The 22,755-nt window shown below is 37.0% G+C and overlaps 12 protein-coding genes across 12 annotated transcripts; 7 read left to right on the forward strand and 5 right to left on the reverse strand.

The window, feature by feature from the left end:
- Positions 1 to 1,094: 1,094 nt before the first annotated feature.
- B0P05DRAFT_460199 (glycosyl transferase) lies at positions 1,095 to 3,761 on the forward strand (the record flags this gene model as incomplete). Its single annotated transcript, XM_051574000.1, has 2 exons — positions 1,095 to 1,602; positions 1,660 to 3,761. The coding sequence occupies 2 exons, from the start codon at positions 1,095 to 1,097 to the stop codon at positions 3,759 to 3,761; spliced, it is 2,610 nt and encodes an 869-aa protein (XP_051439841.1).
- Positions 3,762 to 3,822: 61 nt separating this feature from the next.
- On the forward strand, positions 3,823 to 5,474 carry B0P05DRAFT_521805 (WD40-repeat-containing domain protein). Its single transcript, XM_051575908.1, has 9 exons — positions 3,823 to 3,859; positions 3,908 to 4,049; positions 4,096 to 4,464; positions 4,510 to 4,588; positions 4,637 to 4,704; positions 4,756 to 4,876; positions 4,945 to 5,157; positions 5,206 to 5,316; positions 5,368 to 5,474. The coding sequence occupies exons 1-9, from the start codon at positions 3,853 to 3,855 to the stop codon at positions 5,425 to 5,427; spliced, it is 1,170 nt and encodes a 389-aa protein (XP_051439842.1). The 5' UTR covers positions 3,823 to 3,852; the 3' UTR covers positions 5,428 to 5,474.
- Positions 5,475 to 5,590: 116 nt separating this feature from the next.
- B0P05DRAFT_521813 (uncharacterized protein) lies at positions 5,591 to 6,392 on the forward strand. Its single transcript, XM_051575909.1, has 2 exons — positions 5,591 to 5,731; positions 5,776 to 6,392. The coding sequence occupies exons 1-2, from the start codon at positions 5,678 to 5,680 to the stop codon at positions 6,136 to 6,138; spliced, it is 417 nt and encodes a 138-aa protein (XP_051439843.1). The 5' UTR covers positions 5,591 to 5,677; the 3' UTR covers positions 6,139 to 6,392.
- Positions 6,379 to 8,370, reverse strand: B0P05DRAFT_10364 (7 transmembrane sweet-taste receptor of 3 GCPR-domain-containing protein). The gene is made up of 7 exons (XM_051572941.1): positions 8,324 to 8,370; positions 8,112 to 8,276; positions 7,927 to 8,064; positions 7,755 to 7,875; positions 7,467 to 7,708; positions 6,844 to 7,414; positions 6,379 to 6,796 (listed from the first exon to the last, which is right to left on the reverse strand). The coding sequence occupies exons 2-7, from the start codon at positions 8,213 to 8,215 to the stop codon at positions 6,434 to 6,436; spliced, it is 1,539 nt and encodes a 512-aa protein (XP_051439844.1). The 5' UTR covers positions 8,216 to 8,276; positions 8,324 to 8,370; the 3' UTR covers positions 6,379 to 6,433.
- Positions 8,371 to 8,479: 109 nt separating this feature from the next.
- On the reverse strand, positions 8,480 to 9,661 carry B0P05DRAFT_576713 (periplasmic binding protein-like I; the record flags this gene model as incomplete). The annotated part of the gene is made up of 4 exons (XM_051581725.1): positions 8,480 to 8,681; positions 8,830 to 9,238; positions 9,298 to 9,447; positions 9,508 to 9,661. 4 exons carry the CDS (start codon positions 9,659 to 9,661, stop codon positions 8,480 to 8,482), a joined length of 915 nt encoding a protein of 304 aa, XP_051439845.1.
- Positions 9,662 to 10,188: 527 nt separating this feature from the next.
- On the reverse strand, positions 10,189 to 12,630 carry B0P05DRAFT_521825 (uncharacterized protein). The gene is made up of 4 exons (XM_051575910.1): positions 12,295 to 12,630; positions 12,082 to 12,239; positions 11,505 to 12,031; positions 10,189 to 11,462 (listed from the first exon to the last, which is right to left on the reverse strand). The coding sequence occupies exons 2-4, from the start codon at positions 12,233 to 12,235 to the stop codon at positions 10,242 to 10,244; spliced, it is 1,902 nt and encodes a 633-aa protein (XP_051439846.1). The 5' UTR covers positions 12,236 to 12,239; positions 12,295 to 12,630; the 3' UTR covers positions 10,189 to 10,241.
- On the reverse strand, positions 12,623 to 13,811 carry B0P05DRAFT_10108 (ribosomal protein L10-domain-containing protein). Its single transcript, XM_051572938.1, has 2 exons — positions 13,743 to 13,811; positions 12,623 to 13,689 (listed from the first exon to the last, which is right to left on the reverse strand). Exon 2 carries the CDS (start codon positions 13,649 to 13,651, stop codon positions 12,722 to 12,724), a length of 930 nt encoding a protein of 309 aa, XP_051439847.1. The 5' UTR covers positions 13,652 to 13,689; positions 13,743 to 13,811; the 3' UTR covers positions 12,623 to 12,721.
- A 1,522-nt stretch (positions 13,812 to 15,333) lies between these two features.
- On the forward strand, positions 15,334 to 17,145 carry B0P05DRAFT_521829 (glycoside hydrolase superfamily). Its single transcript, XM_051575911.1, has 10 exons — positions 15,334 to 15,664; positions 15,710 to 15,749; positions 15,808 to 15,840; positions 15,900 to 15,948; positions 15,995 to 16,146; positions 16,199 to 16,432; positions 16,476 to 16,815; positions 16,861 to 16,900; positions 16,947 to 16,990; positions 17,062 to 17,145. Exons 1-10 carry the CDS (start codon positions 15,427 to 15,429, stop codon positions 17,074 to 17,076), a joined length of 1,185 nt encoding a protein of 394 aa, XP_051439848.1. The 5' UTR covers positions 15,334 to 15,426; the 3' UTR covers positions 17,077 to 17,145.
- Positions 17,146 to 17,160: 15 nt separating this feature from the next.
- On the forward strand, positions 17,161 to 17,663 carry B0P05DRAFT_521834 (ubiquitin-related modifier 1). Its single transcript, XM_051575912.1, has 3 exons — positions 17,161 to 17,232; positions 17,286 to 17,450; positions 17,503 to 17,663. Exons 1-3 carry the CDS (start codon positions 17,201 to 17,203, stop codon positions 17,618 to 17,620), a joined length of 315 nt encoding a protein of 104 aa, XP_051439849.1. The 5' UTR covers positions 17,161 to 17,200; the 3' UTR covers positions 17,621 to 17,663.
- Positions 17,664 to 18,060: 397 nt separating this feature from the next.
- B0P05DRAFT_502021 (kinase-like domain-containing protein) lies at positions 18,061 to 19,888 on the forward strand. The gene is made up of 5 exons (XM_051575464.1): positions 18,061 to 18,126; positions 18,173 to 18,431; positions 18,477 to 19,076; positions 19,126 to 19,453; positions 19,503 to 19,888. Exons 1-5 carry the CDS (start codon positions 18,114 to 18,116, stop codon positions 19,848 to 19,850), a joined length of 1,548 nt encoding a protein of 515 aa, XP_051439850.1. The 5' UTR covers positions 18,061 to 18,113; the 3' UTR covers positions 19,851 to 19,888.
- B0P05DRAFT_521843 (peptidase C13 family-domain-containing protein) lies at positions 19,875 to 21,326 on the forward strand. Its single transcript, XM_051575913.1, has 5 exons — positions 19,875 to 20,036; positions 20,080 to 20,634; positions 20,682 to 20,792; positions 20,840 to 20,998; positions 21,042 to 21,326. The coding sequence occupies exons 1-5, from the start codon at positions 19,908 to 19,910 to the stop codon at positions 21,213 to 21,215; spliced, it is 1,128 nt and encodes a 375-aa protein (XP_051439851.1). The 5' UTR covers positions 19,875 to 19,907; the 3' UTR covers positions 21,216 to 21,326.
- Positions 21,231 to 22,717, reverse strand: B0P05DRAFT_460347 (uncharacterized protein; the record flags this gene model as incomplete). The annotated part of the gene is made up of 8 exons (XM_051574003.1): positions 21,231 to 21,272; positions 21,321 to 21,444; positions 21,485 to 21,605; positions 21,648 to 21,785; positions 21,847 to 21,975; positions 22,019 to 22,063; positions 22,281 to 22,501; positions 22,551 to 22,717. 8 exons carry the CDS (start codon positions 22,715 to 22,717, stop codon positions 21,231 to 21,233), a joined length of 987 nt encoding a protein of 328 aa, XP_051439852.1.
- Positions 22,718 to 22,755: the final 38 nt, after the last annotated feature.

Below are 22,755 nucleotides of genomic sequence, written 5' to 3' on the forward strand. Positions count from 1 at the left end.
TATCAAACGTCAAATGATCCTCAAAACACGAAACATAATTAAATAATCGAAGAACTTATGGATATTTTCATTTTCTTAAGATTGCAGGGGAGCCAGCGGCGAACCACCAACTCCCCCTAAACAAAAATTATGGCCTCGAGACATCCGAAGATGTTCGCAGCAAGGCTAACCGTCGCTGTGCAATGACAATCAGCCCTACTGTACATCCGGGATTCTTGATACCAGATGCACGACCCAGGTAAGTATGAGTTGCAATCGATTGCAAAATGACCTCCTTTATATACTTTTTTTTTCTTGAGTTGACGTGACCGCTTCCTACACTTTTAACAGTCTAAAGACAGTCAACAAGAACGTCATGAAATTTTTTTTAGCCTTTTGCACATGCATCATGCATGATTATTTGTCCGAAATAACACCGTCATGTTGACTCCTACTTCTTACTTTTTTTTCTTAGGAAAATGAAGTAGAATGCATCGTCAAGATTAAAACTTGTTGATAGACGAGCCTATTCTTATGAAAAAGTAAGATAAAGGAATAGAGAAACAGGTTATGGCTTTTTCTTTTCTACAAGTACCAGTCACTTTGTTTTTTTTTGAGAAACAGCTGGATTATAAAAGACGAGACTTGTTTTTATTGCCTTTTTTTCTCTTTACACATCACCGAGACTCTTTAACTATTTGTACTTTTTTACTGTAGTACTCTAAGTCACTCAGTACTCGAAGAGCTATTAGTTTTATCAGACAACGGATCATGATTCAAAACTATTTTATAGTTTTGAACTTGAATGTTCTGTTCACAGATGAAACTTTATTTCTTAAAATAAAACAAGAAAATGAAAAAAAAAAATATCTCGCCAGAGAGACAAAATACCTGCGGGAAACCTTATTGCTTTTTTTTTGTGCGATGGAAATAGTTTCCGTGGGAGAAAGAAGCCCTGATGTTATTAAGTAAAAAAAAAGGAGGATATATATGGTCAGCTGAAACAAGACTTGAATAAATGACAAATATTGTTTGTTTTCTCTTTCCCCTTATCTCTCTCTTCTCTACTTTATATGACTACAACACCCAAGAATGAAAGACCTCGCCGTCTTTCTATGCCTAAATTAACTCGTCGTTTGACAAATGTTACTATTCACGTCAATGACGATAAGGACAATTTGGAAACTGTTACTACTTCTAGTGTTCCTTCCAGTACATCCAAACACGTCAAGTTAGAGGCAGAAGCTTTGAAAGAATGGAAGCAGCACATTAAGCCAAAAGCCAACGATACTGAGTCTATCAAGAAAGACATTGTTCAACATACGGTCGAGACTTTGGGCCGTAGTCCTTATAATTTAGACTCAATGGCTGTCTATAAAGCTGCTGCTTATTCTGTGCGGGATCGTCTATTAGAAGATTGGAATGCTACTCAAGAAGCTGTTCATAATGCGAACCCTAAGCGCTGTTATTATCTGTCTATGGAGTTCTTGATTGGTCGCGCTCTTGATAACGCATTGCATTGTTTGGAAGTCAAGGATGCTTATAAAGATAGTATCAAGGACTTGGGATTCTCTATTGAGGACTTGTTGGAACAAGAACGCGATGCTGCTTTGGGAAATGGAGGTATTGTAGTTTTTTTTTCTCTCTGTATGTCTTTATTGATCTTTGTTATCATGATAGGTTTGGGTCGTTTGGCTGCATGCTATATGGATGGTGCTGCTACTCTTAACTATCCTATTTGGGGTTATGGCTTACGCTATCAATACGGTATCTTTAAACAATTGATTAACAGTGAAGGCTACCAGACCGAAATGCCTGATTACTGGCTTAGTTCAGATGGTAATCCTTGGGAATTCCCTCGTAGTGATATTCGTTACGAAGTTCAATTCTATGGTTATGTTGCCACCAAGGTGAATGAAAAGGGAGAGTCGCGTTTATCTTGGGAAGGCGGTGAACGCGTACAGGCCATGGCTTATGATGTTCCTATTCCTGGTTTTGATACCAAAAGTTGTGGTAACATTCGTCTCTGGTCTTCCAAACCTCTCAAAACATTTGATTTTGCTTCTTTCAACGATGGTGACTATGATCGTTCTGTGGCTGATCAAAAGAACGCTGAAAACCTGACTTCCGTACTTTATCCTAATGATAATCACTTGGTGGGTAAGGAACTACGTCTGAAGCAAGAATACTTTTTTGTGAGCGCTTCTCTTCAAGACATCATTCATCGCTTCAAACGTTCCAACTGTGCTTGGAAAGATTTCCCTGATAAAGTGGCTGTTCAACTGAACGACACACACCCAGTCTTGGGTATTCCAGAGCTTCAAAGATTGCTTGTGGATGTAGAAGGACTGCAATATGACGATGCATGGGACATTGTCACAAAGTGCTTCAGTTTCACTAACCACACTGTTCTTCCTGAAGCCCTTGAACGCTGGTCTGTTCCTCTGATGGAAAAAGTACTTCCTCGTCATATGCAAATTATTTACGATATCAACTTGTTCTTTTTGCAAAAGGTCGAGAAAATGTATCCTAATGATCGTGGTTTGTTGAACCGTGTCTCTATTATTGAAGAATCCAATCCTCAACAAGTCCGTATGGCCTACCTTGCTGTTGTTGGTTCTCACAAGGTCAATGGTGTAGCTGCTCTTCATTCTGAACTGGTCAAGTCCCAATTGTTCCCTGACTTTATCAAGTATTATGGTCCTGACAAGTTTATCAATATCACCAACGGTATTACTCCTCGTCGTTGGCTTTATCAGGCCAATCCTGGTCTGCGTGATTTGATCACTGAGACATTAGGATCTAAGCGTTGGGCAACCCATCTTGATGAACTTCAAGAACTGAAGAAGTACGCAGAAGACCCTGAATTCCAAAAGAAATGGATGAATGTCAAATTGGACAACAAGAAGCGTCTTGCTAGCTACATCAGGTCTCATTTGGGTATTGATGTGGATCCTCATGCTTTGTTTGATATTCAAGTGAAGCGTATTCATGAATATAAGCGACAATTCTTGAATATCCTCGGTGTTATTTACCGCTACAAGAATATCTTGTTGCTCAGTCCTGAAGAACGCAAGGAACTGACACCTCGTATCTTTATCTTTGCAGGAAAAGCAGCACCAGGCTATTATATTGCAAAGATGGTGATCAAGTTGATCAATACAGTAGCCCAAGTCATCAACAATGATAGCTCCATTGATGATCTTCTTAAAGTTGTCTATATTCCTGATTACAATGTCTCACTTGCTGAAATTATCACACCTGCCTCAGATATCTCTCAGCATATCTCTACCGCTGGCACTGAAGCCTCAGGTACTTCCAACATGAAGTTTGTTCTTAATGGTGGCTTAATTCTCGGTACTGTTGATGGTGCTAATATTGAAATTCGAGATGAAGTTGGTCAAGACAACATCTTTATGTTTGGTACTTTGGCTGATAAAGTAGAAGACATTCGCCATCAACAGAAATACCATGGCGTTGAGATTGATCCTAATCTTAATGTTGTTCTTCAGTCCATTCAGTCTGGTGAATTTGGTGATCCTAGTATTTTTGGCCCTCTTATCAACACTTTAACTTATGGCGGTGATTATTACTTGATTTCTGCTGATTTTGAAAAATATTTGGATACCCATGATCTTGTTGATGCTGCTTATAAAGATAAGGCAAACTGGGCCAAGAAGTCTATTCTTTGTACTGCTGGTATGGGATTCTTCTCTTCTGACCGTGCTACTAAAGAGTATGCTGATAAGATTTGGCATCTTGAACCTGTCTCTATTGAATAAATCATTTAAAGCCACAGACACATATTTTTTTTCCCTCTCTTTCTCTTTAAACGCGTTTTTTTTTTCTTTTTCTTTTTCTTTTGTGTTGATCATGACGAGTAAGTAACAAGAATAAAGAAAGAGAGATCACCAACACCTTGTCAAAGGCAAGAATAATGAGGAACAAAAGCGTATTATGGAAGAATATTCACAATGGAAAAAGACAGCACCTGTTTTATATGATATGGTTATCACACATAATTTAACTTGGCCTACGTTAACTTGTCAATGGTTACCAAAAAGGACCATGTGAGTCTTGTAGTATTTCTTCTTCTTCTTCTTATTCATTTATTAGTGTCAATGGCTTTGTTAAGCAACAATTACTGATTGGCACACATACAAATGATGAAGAAAGTAATTATGTACAGTATTTGGATGTTGATATTCCCGAAAAGGGACTCGATACACCAGAAGAACAAAAGACAAAGATGTACATTACTCAAAAAATAAGTCACGAAGGAGAAGTCAATAAGGCACGTTATCAGCCTGACCATCCTGATGTGTTTGCAACCAAGACACGGGATGGTGATGTTCTTGTGTATGATAAAGACCAACTCTTATTGAGACTCAAGGGACACACAATGGAAGGCTATGGGTTGGCATGGAATCCCCATAAAACAAGTCATTTATTAAGTGCTGGTTTTGATAATTTGATCTGTCATTGGTAAGCTATTTTATAGTGATTCTATGGCGTCTAATTGTAGTATAGGGATATTGGCTTAACACCCAACAATGATAGGGAATTACAGCCTTATCAAACATATGCAGGTCATACGGGCTGTGTAGAAGTAAGTACAGATAGAAGACTAATAAAAGGATACTTATCATGATGACAGGATGTAAGCTGGAATTCAGCTAATGATAACCTTTTTGCTTCTGTTGCAGATGACATGAAGCTTATGTTGTAAGTAACAGAATTGTTGATTTCTTTATTCACCCTTGATGTGTCTCTTAGATGGGATTGTCGCGATTCTGTCAAACCCGTACAGCAAGTACAGGCTCATCAAAATGAAGTCAATTCTGTGGCTTTTCATCCCAACAAAGATTGGATGTTGGCTACTGGTAGTTCAGATAAGGTAATTGAACGCATCACACACACACACACATATATATATATGTATATAAAAAGCTGATTCATGCTTAGACTGTCGGATTGTTTGATATTCGCAAAATGAATGAGAAATTGCATTCCATGGAAACACATGAAGGGGAAGTGACACAAGTTGCTTGGAGTCCCCATGATGATCCTATCTTGGCATCAGCAGGTGCTGACCGCAGGATTGTTATTTGGGACCTGAGACGTATTGGGCAAGAACAGACACCAGAAGATGCTGAAGATGGTCCACCAGAAATCATGGTAAACAAACAAATACATGGAATAATATTAACTTTAATTCTTTTATAGTTTGTCCACAGTGGTCACACAAGCCGCATTTCTGATTTTAGCTGGAACCCTACAGATAGATGGGTATTAGCAAGTGCAGCAGAAGATAATGTTGTACAAATATGGCAAATGGTAAGCAAACACTTTATTTTATTTCCTTCTCGCTTACTCTTATTTGTTTAGTCAAGAAATATCTATGCAAATACAGATTCTTTACAGGTAGCTTCGTCGCAATTAGAATAATATTTATACATATATAAATAAAAAAAGGTCTTTATTTATTATATGCACGTGGATAAGCCCATGTATCTTACTTTTTGCTTGTCTGTTCCGTCATCAGTATCCAATCATTTTTTCATGTTGATGAGAAAAAAAGGGGGCACAGACAAATAATGGGTCCGAGTCAGAATATTTTTTTTTTCTTCATCATTTAGATATAAATACGCATCCATACACACTCTTTGTTTCTTTATCTATTATTTCTTTATATATCATGAGTAATCTTAACTGGTGCACATACTGTGATAATGCTATCAACTCCTTTTCTGTAAGTATAGTTTGTATATCAAATCAAATGATTAACAACAGTAGAATTCTCTGTATTGCTCTGAAGAGTGCTTAAGATCAGATGCTCTTAACCATCATCCACTTTTGGGCTATGACTATGCTGAACTCAAAGACTTTCCTCGTTCCTCACCTGTACTCAGTGCCACAACATCTTCTTCTTCATCTACTCGATCTCTATCGCCACTCATGTCTCCCACTCCTTCATTCAAGGAACCTTCTAATTTCAACTTGAATTTTGACCAAGGAGAAGAACAAGAAGATTCTGTTTACCAACACATTTATCTTCAGAAGCCCACTCATCAAAAGCAAATCAAGAAAAACCATCAAAAACCTATACCCATTTACTTGCAATCATGGACAGTAACACACAACGAAAGCGTCTTTTAATACAAACAAAAACAAACAAATATACCCCCCTCTTCTTCTTGTCAACATCAATCTATTCTACTGTTAAAAAAATCTTATCTATTCATTGCTTCATTTTACACAACTTGCATTTTTCTTTCTCTTGTATAATAAAAAAAAAAATTATTGATAATCTAACCCCCCTTGCTCTTATCAGATTTCTATAATCCAATCAGTATGCAGTGATTTATCTGATTATTCCTTTTGATCCTGACTTTAAACCTTGATTATGACTCAAATTATTTTTAATAAAAAGTACAAAAAATTAATATTAAATCTATGGTATCTGGCTTGTAGCAAGCGCAATCATTGTGTTTGCATTACTCAAGTCTTCTTCTGACTGGTCGCTTAATCTTCTTAACAAATGGTCTTGGGACATGCTTGAGGCCAACATATCATGAGGATGGTGAGTGGTTAGCTCCTTTTTTTGTATGGCTTGTTCTTGGCGCAGAAAAGCAAGATAGTCTGGCTTCTTTTGACTAAAACATTGCTCCCACATTTGTAGTGAGTTTAGACTTGGTAACTGGATATACATGTCGGACCATCCTTGTCCATGTATTTTTAGTACATAGTCCTCGAGTTTGGTAGAATAGACAGAGACATGGGAATACGACATGACTGTACCCTTCTTAGCATGTTTCTAAATAATTTGATTAGCATTGGAGTCAAATGATGTGTTGAACTCACTGAAAAATGAGAAAAATAGCCTAGCCAAGGAAACACCATGATGTGATGCATTTCCCATTGCGACAACCAAGGAAAATAGCGAAACACTTTCCGAATAGGCATTTCTCCTTCATGGACTTCGATAAAATTACCTTGTCCGTTCTTGGGTGTTGTTGAAGAGCTTGCAGCACTTGGTTTACGTCTACGCAACTGAGCGTCGTCGTCATCTTCCTCGTCATCATCGTCATCTAATACAGGATTGTCTGAAGCCAAAATTTGTTCAAGACTCAATAATTCGTTGCCATGGGCCGATTGTCGATCGTATAAGTGGCTCGGTGTAGCATTTGTCGACTTGAGAAAAGAAAAGATGGTTTTCCGATTATTCGCTGATGGTTTTTCTTGTCCTTCATCTTGCTTTCTTTCATTGAGTTTGATTCGAAAGAACGCTTGAAGTTTTGGTAAAAAGAGGACGAGCAAAGAAAAAGAAGTAGCCCAGAGTACAGCAATTACTTCAATGTAATATTTTGTATAGAAATCGGCTAATGGATTTACAACGACAGCAAAGCCCACAAGTGCAGAAAACAAAATGTTGCTATCTCAATGATCAGTTACATTCTTTGAGACAAAAAAAAAATTAGACATACTATACAGAAAGGCCCATTTGTTTACATTCACTATATCGACTGTATTGCTTGCCTGCAAATCTTGTCTTGTAAGCGAGAAAAGTAGCAAACAACAGTAAACATGCTGCATAGATTGCAGTTAATACTAGGAACACAATCTTATTGTTGCCTTGTGGCTCACATGACCAATAATGGCTTGAGTAAGACACTTCAAATTTTGAAGGAACAGGTCTTGCTACTAATAAACCTACAACAAGTATAATCTGATTCTATAAATACAAAGTGACCAAGCATGGCTTTTGTGCTCACCACATCCAAACCCACAAGCACAAACACAGTTCTGATCAAATGGGAGTCTGTAATTACATTTCGTGTAATAAAGATATTGTTGAAAATACGATAGATGCGATAGTTTTTGGCAATCATATTTCTATATTAAGTGTTAACAGGAGTGCATGTTAAAATTTATCATACGATTTACCCTATCACCAGTATGAAACCCAGACTAAAAGCAACTGGCGTAACAATACACGAAGTAGCTGTAGGTATGCCGATCATCAACATAACAGAAGCATAAGTCAGCATAAATCCAATCAATTCTAGACAACAAAAAAGCGGACTAGGCCAATAAAAGTCAATACCACATATTGTGTGTATCCTCCCCACTTACCTGGAAGCCTTAAAGACCTCGTGTTTACGGTAGCATAATACAACAAAGAAACAAAAAATAGCAAACAAGATGCCCGCTGAAGAAATGGCCATGATAGCATGTGCGATGGATGAGTTGATACCTGGATTTAAAGACACACTGGGTGGTGAATCTAAAGGAGGCTAGAGCAGACGATAAGCATTCTTCATGGTTATAAGCCTTCACTTGCCTGACTTGTGCCATCAAAAAACATAGGTTGGGCAGTTATGTTTAACATGCCTCCCGTACTTTTACCGACAATGGTTTTATTACCATGCTGCAGATTGTAGACAAGATAGTTACTAAACAAAATATATAAGAACAATAAACAAATACATCATTATTTTTACCCAGTTGTTAAGTCACCATTGGTATCATAATTCATTTGTCCTTCTGGTCCAACGTAGCCAACATTAAAAGCACTAGGTATCATTTCTTCACCTAACCCGCCACTTGCTAATCGAAGCAACTGTTCTGTTTGATTTTTGCTGCCACTGATTTTTTTTCCGAACCCTTCAGCCATAACCATCATGCAAGAATATGCTAAACTAATGTAGTATTGAGTCATGTCGTGCATAAAGAAAAAAAAAGGTGTTATTTTTACCCTTCATAAGAAGAAATACTTCGATGTCCAGCATAAGGATATCTAACAAGATGTCAATACATAAAGCTCTTTTTTTTTTTCGCTAGACTTACGCATCAGGATTTAAAAGTGACCAAGCATCAAGAAAATTTTCAAAAGGAGGGTAGCCATCTAAAGAAAGCCAATTATCAAATAAAAACAAGCCTTGATAATCAGTTGCATAATCAATTTTGGAAGTATGGTTGTTGTTGTATTTCTCGACGCTTGCCTGCAAGTCTTTTGTCGTGTCACCCATCATAAGCCAAACATAATCCTTACTGAGTAAGCCTAATTCATGCGCCTGAATTAAAAGTTGACTTTGTGGAATCGATGTCGCAGCCACCATAATAATGCGTGCACCACCATTTGTAATATTTCTTAATGCACTATTCATATCTTCTGTTGTACTCGTTGTTGGAATGGCTTGATAATGTAGAATATGAAGATCCATTGAAGTCGCTTGAATCAATGCTTTTTGATAAACTTGAAAAAAAAAAAGAGGGGAAGGTGTCAGTATGAGGAAAATGAAGCATTCTGCCTACATTGTTGCCCAAGTGGATCGTCTGTGTATATCACACCTAGCTTGTTCCATCCTTGAGTAGATGCAAATGAAAGCATGACATCTGCAATAATGACTTGAGTAGGTATCGTTCTAAAAAAATATTTATATTGTGTTTTATCTGAAAATGCAACTATATACATAGATGTCAGTGTTTTTTTTCGGTCTAGGGTCAAATGGGCTGAATATTTACTCGCATTAGCAGTATATGAACATTGTGGTATCTCAAGTGTAGAAGTCATTAGAGCACTTAGACTTGTCCAAGAACTCGAAATATCACCTATAACACCAATAACACCTTGTTGTAATAGCGTTACAGATGCATAAACTGCGTTTGTTACAGCCATTTGATCAAGTGATGTATCAGGAAATGAGTCTTTTTCAATCAATGTGATATAGGCGCCTGGAATAATTTGTTTGATGTTGATTTCGTTTACTGCCATTCGAATAGCCGAAGATCCACTAATATAGAAAAAAAATTAAATATGTCTTGTTTGAGCCTAGGTGGTTTACCCCCAAACAATTTGTGCTGTAAGGTCATCCTTTTTTTGTGTAAAAGGTAACAAGACACCAATCTACTTGATCATATTAATACTTAAAAAAATTAGGTTTGAAATACTTTTAATTCAGTTTTTCCTGTGGTGTTATATCTAGGTGAAATATAGACTGTGCCATTATCTGTTTGATTAATACTGTTGTAAAGGTCGTCAACAAGCGATCTCCCAAACGCCATTGAGTTGAAGGCAGGAGATTCCATAAAGACAAAGAAAAAAAAGAAAGAATAAGAAAAAGAGATGCAGGGTGATCAATTCACAATAATTAATAACAATAAAATAAGAAAAGGAGACGAATAGGAGAAAGCTCTTTCTCCTTGGGTGCGTTTCCCCTTATTGCATAAACATATATGTTACACGAACACGCACTAGTTTATTTTGTATGATGGTCTAATCGCTGTAACCAATCTTCTGGTATGGAAGGCACAATATTACTTTCTTTAGCATTCTTTTCTGCCAATAGCTTTTGCTTTAGCTGCAAGTAAATCGTGTCCGATAAGGTACTATTGTCAGATATTTGAGGCTGTTTATCTCTCCAGCCTGAATAGTTGGTCGTGGTCGGTAAAGAAAATGGCAACATGTATTTTGAGTCTCGCTTTTCGGTAATGGAATCTCTATTATTTGATTCAGCCATATCGTCTTCTTGGCTTACGGAAAATCTCTGTTGTTGTTGTTGTTGTTGTTTTGGCTGAGAAATGCTGAAATGTAATAAGCTGCCGAGGCTTGAAATACTAGTTGGTCTGTTTCGGTCTATGGACAGAGATACTTTCTTTTCTTCTTGTATGCTCTTGAATGTATCTTCTGCTAATTGCATCGTATATTTCTCTATTTCTTCTGGCAATTTTGCTTCTGATACTTCGTAGTGATAATCAAGCACAACTCTTTTTAGCTGGATTGGATTTAAGAGGTCAAATGCCTTTGTCGTTGTAATAAAATCCATTAAATCTGTCAACTGAGACATACATTGCAGCACTTGCAATAATTGAATCACAGGATCAAAATAAGCGTTCAGCGTGTTGGGTAGTTGGTATTCCCTCACCCATTCTTCTAGTACTGTCATGTTCATTCGAATCTGAAGTGCTTTTGAGCGACACAGATAACGCTTGTTTGATAGGATATGATTGAATATTTCGCACGACAAGTAATGAAATAGTTGTGCGATAGCTTGAATTACAATCACTGGATGAACTTCATATGAATGTAAGACATAAAGAATGGACGAAAGCAAATTAGTGACTGATTGAGGTGATAGAATTGGCCTGATGTGGTCTTGAGCAATCCATGATTTACGATGAGCAGAAGGTGAAGAGACAGAAGTCCGACTTCGGCGAAAGAATCGGTGCCAATCATCAGCAAATTCAACAGCTTCTACTTCCAGTGGTTCAAATTCAAGTATAGCTGGTTCAAAAATACGTCCTAGTCGTTTTTCAGAATCCATCACAAGAAAGTTGTATGATTCTGATATTAGTTCTGACATCTCAAGCTGAAATTCCGCAGTAGCAACGACAAGTCCAGGATCCTTTTTCAAATAAAAAAGTAGTTGAGATACATTTGATATCCAAAACGCAATGGTATGAACATTATTTTCATTAAGCTACACATAAAATTAGAACTAACAAAAATAAGCTTTACTTGCCTTGATCACTTGATTCATTCTTTCTAGTGTGCTGGATAACAATTGATGTAATAACTCTCTGCTTGTAAAATAATGAGCAAATCTGGCACTCAGAAAGATAATGTTTGCAGGGACGTAGATTTCTGCTTTTGATTTCATTGGTAATTCCAGTTCTGTAATGGCAATATTCAGAATGTGATTCACTTCTTCTTGAGCAAACACAAACATTTGGTCAGGTAAACATTCATCCCAAACAAATTTATGAACTGATCGAAAACTAGCTCTACAAACTTCGAGTTCTTTTTCTTCTTCTTGTTTGTATTCTACTGTTGCTGTTTTTATACTGCATAATGATTTTCTCTTTTCTTTTAGTACGCTGGGTTGTATAGTCAAGGTAGAAACCATTTTTGCATTTTCTACATCCACAAGATCATAAATGGTTCTGCCACTTTTTGATTTCGTTTCAAAAGAAGCACTGTGCTCCAATAACACTTGAGCAATTTGACTATGACCATTTGTAGTTGCCCACATAAGCGCAGTCCAACCAACTAAAGGAGAAAAGTTTAGTTTTAAATCACATCTTTATCATATGCTTTACTTTTATCTTGTACATCTACTTTTGCTCCAACTTCTAATAAGAACTTGACTGTTTCAAGCTTACCAAAACAGCTGGCATAAATCAATGGTGTAGAACCATCATTTTCATCATCTGCCAAGTCCAGATTTAAAAATGGACGTAGCGTTTGATTCATTAAGGTATGTCTCAGTGCTTGAACATCACCATGGGATGCTGAGCGACATATAAATTCAGATAGCTTCTGTTGCTTTTTATCATTGCTTGAGTTTAGGAATTCCTGCAAAAACATATCGTACGCATAAAGATGAATTGGATAATGATCCTCTTCGTCTTCTTCATGATTCGTCAATAAAGTGGAACAAGAAGAGCTTGTGGATGACCATGAAAATGTATTTTTTCTGTTTGTTCTCTGGTCTTGTTCATCATCATTTGGGTTATTCATGTACGCGTTTTAGAAAGAAGAAAAAGAAACAGAAAGAAAATACACTTGGACTTGATAAACAAACAATCTTTTCTGCCCCTTATTTTATATTATTTAGGGAGAAATAAAGGAGAATGAAAGCTAAAGGGGCTTATTGTGTATTTTAAGTTCAATTGTTCTTTTATCAATAAAATACTAATCATACAATTGATATGCACATAAACGATTTGTTTATTAAATTTAATCAAAGAGACCGAAACCCATGTCATCATCTTCTTCCTCCTCTTCTTCTTCAGCAGCAGCGGCAGCAGGAGCATCAGAAGAAGCAGCAGCAGCAGCGGGAGCGGCAACAGCAAAAGCTTCAGGGTTGGCGATGAATTCCTTGATTTGTTCAGAACCAGGGAAAGTGTAGTCGGAAGCGACAGAGACAGCCAACAAGTTCTTGTAACCGTTGATGATGGAGTGAGGAACGGAAGCAACGGTGGGGTAACCAACAGCGAGAGAGACGGAGGCAATGTCACGGATGGCAGCCATGAGGTTAGCAACCAATTGGGATTCTTCAACATCGAGAACATCGGCAGAGAAGAGAGAACCAGCATCGTAAACTTGAACAACACCCATACCGTAAGTGAAGGGAGAGATGTTCAACATGTTCAACAAAGTGGCTTCGGAAGGACCGACCTTTTCACCAGCAGTAACGAGCTTGACATCAGAAACGATTTCAATGGTACCACGGGCAATCTTGGTAGGGATACCCAAAGCTTGGAAGAAAGAGGTCTTACCGGGTTCCATACCAGTGTTACCACCGGGAACAACGACATCAACGGGAGCAACGGCACCAGCACGAGCAGGAGCAGCAACACGGTTGGAGACGATCTTTTCACGGATTTCCTTCAATTCGCCGTTGGTGAAAACGAAACCAATGTTACCCTTAACGAAGTTAAGAAGCTTTTCGAGTTCAGGGCGTTCAGTGATCAAACCCTTCAAAGCACGACGAACCATGGTGTTCTTACCCATGAGAACGGCAGCTTCACCACGAAGGGAGTGACGAATTTGGTGCATTTGGTTGGAGCTGACATTGTCAACGTTGACAATGAAGATGGATTGGTAGGTTTCCAAGTAGTTGTTGAGCTTTTGGAAGTAAAGGGCCTTGTTTTCTCTCTTCGACATGTTGATTATTTTAACTGTTCGAGGACTTTTTCAAGAAACTATGGATGCAATCAGCTCGCTATTCATTATGGTGGATGGATGTATTGTTTACCTTGGGCAGATAAAGAGAAAGAACTTGTGAGATACATTGCCCCTCATTTCTAATAATTCCCCAATTGACATATGTCCGGGCCGGATAATTTTATGCGTTGGAGACTGTACCAAGCGAAGGATCTTTTGGGATGGTTGAGAACTGTATAAAGACGCGGTTATTGGGCTTTGGTGTAGTGACAAAAGTTATAAATCTTTGCTTTCTGAGTCTATTGATACAGAGAATACAGCAGCGTTGCTGCTAAAATATTGAGTAAACAGGCAACAATGTCTATGAGGTTTTTCACTCTTCTCGTACTACTTTTATAGTACAACTGACAAGCAAACACATTCACCAAAAACTAGAGTTTCTGACGCGCATTTTGAGTATTTAAGCGTGTAGATAGCTCTATTTTCTGTCCTGTAGCGTCCAAAAGAAGATCGGGAGTTGTCGAATTTTTTTTTAAAAAGTGTTTTATTTATTGCTCCACGTAGACGAACGTAAACCATTGTCAAGAGGCGGGCGCAAATTAAAGCGTTATAATATAAAATAAAGAAAATAATTGAGATAGAAACAGAAGAGGACAAGTATGGGCTAGATGATTTGGGTCATCTAGTTTATCATCTATCTATTAAAGTCTTGAGTTGATGTGTTTCTCTGCTATTTGTAGCTGCAGATTAACACGAAAAAGTTATTAAACGAGCTTTTTTCATGGCTAATACCCTTTGGTCGAATGGTCATTTTGGCAAGTTGCCTTTTTTGGTCCGAACCAACTCCAAATGTATCATATATGTCAGTAAACATTGTCTTTAGGTATTTGGAGCATACAAAAGTGTACAAACATAATTTATACTGTCATTATATCGATATGTCATTCAATGTATCGACAGGGAAGATGTTCCCATTTCACAAGGTAAAATGCCCTTGGCACAATTCAATGAGAGCAAAGAGACCTGCGGCTGAAAAAGAACTATCTCACTTAATGAAGTTTCTTAGAAGGAGACGCAATAAATGTCAATGAAATGCAGCCAACTAGTAAAGCACCCTTTTTTTTGTTCAAAGACGTATTCCTCTTTTCTTCATTCAATGAGTATAGCTACAGTATTCTCAGTAATTACGAGGAGTTCAGTCTAGCTAAAGTATTTGGGTCATCACTTTTGGACATTCAAACTAGGTAATAGCCCAAAATCTGAAATAGAATGTATTCTAAAATTTCAATAGACATGATTGTGCCTTTTATTTGTATATAGTGGTTTTTAATCCAAAAAAAAGGTCAAAAAGATGTCTGACTAGACGATTTCAACAAGATGACAGCTTAAACTTTAACGTAACGCAAATGAAATCACTTGGAATCATTTTTGTACGACTACTCCTAGTTATAAACTCCCCCTTTTGTGAATATTACATGTTCAGTGTTCTTCTTTTTGATAAAATATAAGACTAAAAAAAGACATGCTGCAAAATATCATGGCTTGTAGTTCTCTTTTTGAATAGAAGCTTCTGGAGAGAGAGAGAGAGAGAGAGAGAGAGAGAGAGAGACGTAGAGAAAAAATTGTTCATTCTTTATATGCATTAACACGGGTTTATTCCCGCTCTTTTGTCATACCTTCATAAAGAGGCTGTTTAACTCTATCTCTGTTAGCTTCCTTTTTTTTTTCTCTCTCTCTTTTTTTTCACGTCGTTCTTTATTTTTCTTTTTGTTGAAATGAAATTATTTTTTTACTTTGTAGTATCAGCTACGGCTATACTACTTCAATTCTCTTGTCTATCTTTCGCAGACAGTGACCAACAACTGCCTATTCATAACCAACACCAGCACCATAGCAATCACTTGAATGTGAAAACTATTCTCGCTCAACACGATAAACCTAACCAACTTGAAGCACACACAAAGCATTTCAAAGGCGAAACATTAGCCTATGTTACTCCTTGGAATAACAGAGGTACATTTAGACACATAAAATAGACCCATTGACTTGGTTTGTTAGGTTATGATATTGTCAAGGAATTCAAAGGAAAATTCGACTAGTAAGTAAAGAAAAAAAATCCTTTTATATCAAAGATAGATATTCATCCTTGAATTTAGTGTTTCCCCTGTTTGGTACTATATTCAACGCAGGTAAAAGAATGACATACGCGTAAAGGGAAAAAAAAAAAGATATTTACACTCAGCCATAGATCGTCAATGCAGTTTGATATTGATGGTGAACATGATGTAGATCAAGGAGTAAGTAGAGTTTTGTTTGATGATGCGATACTTATGCTATATGTAGTGGATAAAAGAAGTTAGAGATGAGTCAACAGGAAAAGGCAAAGTTCTTCCTCGTTTCCAATTACGTGGTTGGACTGGTGATGACTTGAGATATTTTGTCACTAGTGCTGAAGAATCAAAAGTATTGGCAGTAGAGATAAACAAGCAAGTCCAGTAAGTCAAGAAGCATACAGTCAATGACATACAAACCAAGTTGAAATTTTAGGAAATATGGATTTGATGGCATTGTTTTAGAATGTGGTTTCCCTGCTTTCTTTCAATTGTTTTTGACTGAATTATCCCATTTGCTTCATCAAGAAAACAGGCTGTTTATTGTTGTTCTTCCATCGGTCATGACTGATGAACATAAGCAATATATGAAGCCGGATGTTGTTCGTTCTATGGCAAAATATGTGGATCGATTTAGTTTGATGACTTATGACTACTCCAGTCACGATCCGTAAGTGTATAGCCGAATGACCTTGTTTGTTGACCTCTTGTAGTAATGGAGGTCCTTCGTCACCTATCGAATGGGTGATGGACAACATTGAATACTTGACTGACAAGGACAACAGAAACAAGTTTTTGGTTGGACTCAACATGTATGCCATGTCTTATTTGCAGACACGCGCCCCTGAACCTTTGGTTCTGAAGACAGTATTGGAGAAGTTAGCTGAACAGCCCAACGAAATTGATGATGAACTATTAGATGAAAAGGACAGTAACAAGAAAGATTCAATGGATGAAGAATTGAATTGGGATAAAGATAGTCAAGAAGCATGGTTTGTTGATATTGATGAAGATGGTACCAGACAAGGCACTATTTGGATGCCAACATTAAGAGTAAGTGTATGAAAAGAGTAATTTATGTCTAAACATCCATGATAGTCCATTAGAAATCGTGTTCGACTTGCAGAAGATTATGGAGGTAAGGTCTATACACATATGCATTATATCTTATGAGAACTCTATAGTGGGTCTTGCTTTATGGGAAGTGGGTCAAGGCCTTGATTACTTTGTAAGTACAGATAAATAGATAAATAGATAAATAGATAGATATATTCGATTGTACTTATGTTCTATGATTAGTATGATTTATTCTAAGAAACTCGCTGGCTGCATAATTGTTCGCTTCCTTTTAAAAATAAACATAGTCACAGGTCTTTAAAATTCTTTTTATCTTTCTTTTTTTTTCTTTTTCTTTTTTTATTTTATTTATATATAGACTATGTCAGAGCTGACAATTCATGTTGAGTTTAGGTAAGCTTAGACATCGTCTATAGTAAATATTGACACGCATAAAAAATCACTAGTGGAGGTATGGAGCTTTTGTTCCAAAATGTCAGCAAACATACCATCAAATTCCCAGCCACCAACAACAAGACAGGAAAGCCCTCTAACCTTCAAAATTTAATCTTCCATATTCGCGATACCATGATGACTGAGAAACAAGACTTATTTGTTGAAAAGGATACAGTGTAAGTACAGAGATGAATTGTGTTACTAGATAGAATGACATGTTATGGATAGGCGCCCTGGTATTTTGGTACTGATCAACAACACCGACTGGGAATTGTGTGATGAATTAGAATATGAATTAGAAGACAAGGACGAGATTGTTTTTATCTCCACTTTACATGGTGGATAAATTGTCATAATAAAAAAAAGGTTATTTTTATAGACTGCGTAAACCATTGTCGTCTTTTTTATTATTATTATTATTATTATTATTATTAGCATTGTTTGACTATAGTTCGAGATCCATGCTTTCCAGCTAATGAAATGATTCCTTACTTGGTAAAAGTAGCAAACATGTTTCTCTCTTTACATGTTTCCAAAGTAACTGAATATATAGGAGTTCAATGACGCCATATTCAATAGGAGACATCACTTTTATCCTGTCAAATATGCTATATAAATTAATGCAAATGAATTATACAATTTTTCCATATCAATATGTCGCATTTTAAAATTTCAGACAATACAAGCACAATCTTAAAATGTCCCCCCTTCCTCAAATATACATTTTAAACTGCGCTAATTTTGAATTACCAAAAGCGTACATCTAATTTGATATAAAATTTACAGGAACTTTTTTATTATTGTTTCTTTCTCTTTCCATTACAAATTAAGAAACCATCATGAATACTGAAAGTAAGCTTATGCCTGTGATTGTATCTCTGTATTAACTAACTTGTAGTGATCCCTCATCAACCTAAGGCTGGTGTACTTATGATTCGTGTATGTGAAGCGAGAGGCATCACTTTGCCACAAGGCGCAAAAGTACCAGACATCACAGATCCTGTACCAGTCCTTCAACGAAACAAACGCGAATCAATGAATCGAAAGCAGTTTTGGTGGCTACCTTACGTTGTCTTGGAATTCGATAAAAACGAACTCTTGATTGATGCCCTGGGTGGTGATCCATCCCATCCTATCTACAACTACAAGGCCAATTTGTAAGCTCCTGTAAAGAAAAAACATGCCACTCATTCGTTACTTAGTGATGTGTCCCATTATTCACATGTAGCCATGTCTTTTTACCTTAGACAATTACCACACCACACATCAAGGGACTCGAATGATTTGTTCTTGGGCACTGTTAAATTTCAACCAAATTTTGCTTCTACTCATCTAGAGAATTATGTGTTTCCCATTGTGGGTGGTACAGGCGCCATGTATGTTCAACTGTGCTATTTCCCCTCACAACAAACAAATCAGATCTCATTTCATTCGTTTGATCTCTTGCGTGTCATTGGTCGAGGCAGTTTTGGTAAAGTGTATGTGGTTCGCAAAAAAGACACCAATCGAATCTATGCTATGAAAGTGTTGCGCAAATCCCGTATCATTTCTCGATCAGAAGTGACTCATACCATGGCAGAAAAAACAGTGCTGGCCAAAGTGCGCAATCCGTTTATTGTGCCACTCAAATTTGCCTTTCAAAGTCCCGATAAACTATATTTGGTGTTGGCCTTCATTAATGGTGGAGAACTCTTTCATCATCTTCAAGCACAAGGACGGTTTAATGAAGAACGGGCTCGATTCTATGCTGCCGAGCTATTTTGTGCACTTGAGTGTCTCCATGGATTTAATGTTGTGTATCGGTAAGTCAGGCTGAATGGTGTACTGGTTGGCTTACTCATACACGTCTAGTGATCTAAAGCCAGAGAATATCTTGATTGACTATAATGGCCATATCGCATTATGTGATTTTGGTCTCTGTAAACTGAACATGACCGAGTCTGAGAGAACAAACACTTTTTGTGGCACCCCAGAGTATTTAGCTCCAGAACTGCTATTGGGCCAAGGTTATACAAAAACAGTGGATTGGTGGACCTTGGGTGTTTTGTTGTATGAAATGTTGACAGGATTACCACCCTTTTATGATGAAAATACAAACGAAATGTACAGAAAAATCTTACAGGACGAATTAAGGTTCCCTGAAGATATGTCAAATGCAGCACAAAGTCTTTTAAGAGGTGTAAGTGTAATCAACAGACAAAAGTCAATAGAACTTATTCATAGTGTAGTTATTGACGCGAGATCCAACCCTGCGTCTGGGTAACCGAGGCACAGATGAAATTCGATTTCATCCATTCTTTCAATCGATTGACTGGATCAAACTCATGCGTAAACAGCTACAACCTCCTTTTAAGCCTTCAGTAGAAAGTATATATGATACAACTAATTTTGATGATGAATTTACTTCTGAACAGCCTGTTGAATCATTGGCCGCTGATGAAGACTCGCATATCTCTAAAACCATGCAAGAACAATTCAAAGGATTTACTTATAATCCTGACGGTGTCATGACAGATAGTTACAATAGTCATCAACAGACTTCTAATCTACAACAAACACCTTCTTCAAGGTGGTGAAAAAATAAAAAATAAAAAATAGCTCCCCTTTTCTTTTTTTTTTCCTATTTTTCTGTAATGTTCATCATGGTCCAATGGCGTTGTCTAGTGCTACTCTTATTTTATATAGTAGTAGCCTATTGTCATGAGGAGAAAGTAGAAGGCTTCTTTAGTCAAAGTGGACATACAAATAACTGGGCTGTATTGGTAATATCTTGTCTATCCAATATCATCTAACATCAAGCTAAAGGTATGCACATCTCGTTTTTGGTTTAATTATCGTCATGTAGCCAATACACTCAGCATGTATCGCACAGTGAAGCGACTGGGTATTCCAGATTCCAATATTATCCTTATGCTTGCTGATGATGTCTCTTGTAATCCTCGCAACAAATTCCCGGCTACTGTCTATAACAATGCCAACCGTTTTTTGGATTTATATGGCGATAATGTCGAAGTGGATTACAGAGGTTATGAAGTCACTGTAGAGAACTTTATTCGCATGCTGACAGGACGTGTCTCCCCTGACACACCTCGTTCAAAACGACTGTTGTCCGATGATCGATCCAACATCTTGGTTTACATGACAGGCCATGGTGGGGATGAATTCCTCAAGTTCCAAGATGCAGAAGAAATCAGTGCTTATGATTTAGCTGATGCCTTTAAGCAAATGTCTGAAAAGAAGCGATACAATGAACTCTTGTTTATGATTGATACATGTCAAGCCAATACCATGTACAGTAAAATCAATTCCACCAATATTCTTGCTACGGGTAGTAGTAGATTAGATGAAAGTTCTTATTCAGTAAGTCCATGGTTGCTATCTTACTGCCTCACACGCTTTTAATGTAGCATCATACAAGTTATGATGTGGGTGTAGCTGTGATTGACAGTTTTACTTATTATAACTTGGAATTTCTTGAGAACATTGACATGACAAGTGACAAGACATTACAGGATTTGGTAAGCACAACAATGACTTTTCTCTCTTGGCTAAATCCACCCTTTAGTTTAATACCTATGATCCTGCTAAAATTGCCTCTCATCCAGGCATTCGTTCTGATCTGTTTCATCGTCCATTAGACAAAGTCAAAGTGACAGACTTTTTTGGCAATGTACAGAATGTAGAATTAACAAAAAACAGATACCCTCTTTTGACTGAATCGACTGTAAGTCATCTAAATAGGTTATTGTGTATTCAATACTGTATAGGAAATAGAGACCATTCAGCAAGAACCTATGGTCAGCAACCAGACAGTATCAGACCATCTTTATCATTCTTTTCTTGTTCAAAGAAAGACACAAACAGACTCCTTGTTAGCATCTTCTTTAGGCATTTTATTCATTCTCTGTCTTGGTTATGTTATTAGCAAGACACTGATATAATTTTATTTTATTTTTTTATTTTATGATAATTCTATCATTCTCAGTAGGGCAGTAAATCTATACCAAAATCAATACAAACAATGAATAAAAGAGTGGATAGCATACCTGTTGCTCTTGATCAAATTGAACAAGAGAGGGTCTTCTGTCTCTATCTAAAAAGACTTGATTCCACATTGCTTTTGCAATCCATTGATGACCCAAGGTTGAAGGATGGAAGCAATCAATATTACTAATAGGGTGATTACGCAGCTCTATGGAATGATCATTACCTGAATGCCTCAATAGGAAAAGACGTTAAATCAAATGGTATAGGCGTAAACATCACACCAAATGTTCCTCCTGGTTTTGCAGCATATTTCTGAGCTAATATGGCCAACTTGGCATCATATTCTATGATCAGCATCAGTCAAATACGATGTCTATTGTTCTTACCTTCTCTTAGGATATCCATTCGTTCCATGGCTTCTTTTGTCTTGAGTCCATGACAAGGTTGCTTAAGAATACTATATTGACAGTAATCTGAATGGTCTGTAACCAAGGGTTGAATATCTGTTACTTTGAGCATACCAACTCCAATAGCCATCAGTGTCTTGTATTGAAATAAATAAAAAAAAAAAAAGAGAGAACTTACTGAGATTCACTAGTACATTGGGCACTTGAGATTGAATACGTTGAATAGCTGCCTCTATATCTTTAGCATAGTTTTCTGGAAGTGTAGCATTCATAAACTCTTCTTCACTGGCTCGACATAGATCATTGCCTAGTAGTGTTAGCACAGTCATTTTATGATAGGAGTAACTTACTGCCTATATGAACATGAATGATTTTCCATTCCTGTTGATAGTTATCTGCTGAACTTAATTGTTCAAGTCCTATATATATATATATATATATATGGAAACAGTGAATGATAGTTATACACTCTAGAATACTTACGAGGAAGTAAATAATCAAGCTCTGATTGTAAATTCAAGGCCATAGCGCCTGTATGTGCTGCATTCAACCCATTCATTTGATCATGGTCTAAATAACAATCAATAGTTTTGATGCATTCTTATGACTTACAATGAAGAGGAAAACTTCCTCTGACATAGCCTAATGGGTGACTCTGGCTAGAAGGACCCACAAGAAAGGGACTGTAGTGCTTGATGAAATTAGCTATGCTTACTGCACCTTCATCTGCACCCATCATATAGTTTTGACCCCGAAATTCAGTCAAGATGTTTTTATTCATAAAACCAAGAGGTGTTTTGGGTATATTTTCCATACCATAGCCTGCCATGATACTATAGAATCCACATGAATAGATACTCCCTCATACTAAATGAACCCTACCTATCTCCTAAAGAAGCCATGATTTTGATATCATCCATTCTTAAGTCAGTCACATCTTGAGCAGGATGAATTCGAGGCAATAGTCCAGGACAATCAGATATACTCGATACATTCAATGCAGTAATCAAACAAGAGCAAGATAAAACTAAAAAGACCGACTTGAACATGAACCATGAAAGAATGAAAGGCTTCTCATTTTTATATC

Source organism: Gilbertella persicaria, assembly GCF_025201335.1.
Source record: "Gilbertella persicaria strain CBS 190.32 chromosome Unknown B0P05scaffold_1, whole genome shotgun sequence".
Lineage (NCBI taxonomy): Eukaryota > Fungi > Mucoromycota > Mucoromycetes > Mucorales > Choanephoraceae > Gilbertella > Gilbertella persicaria.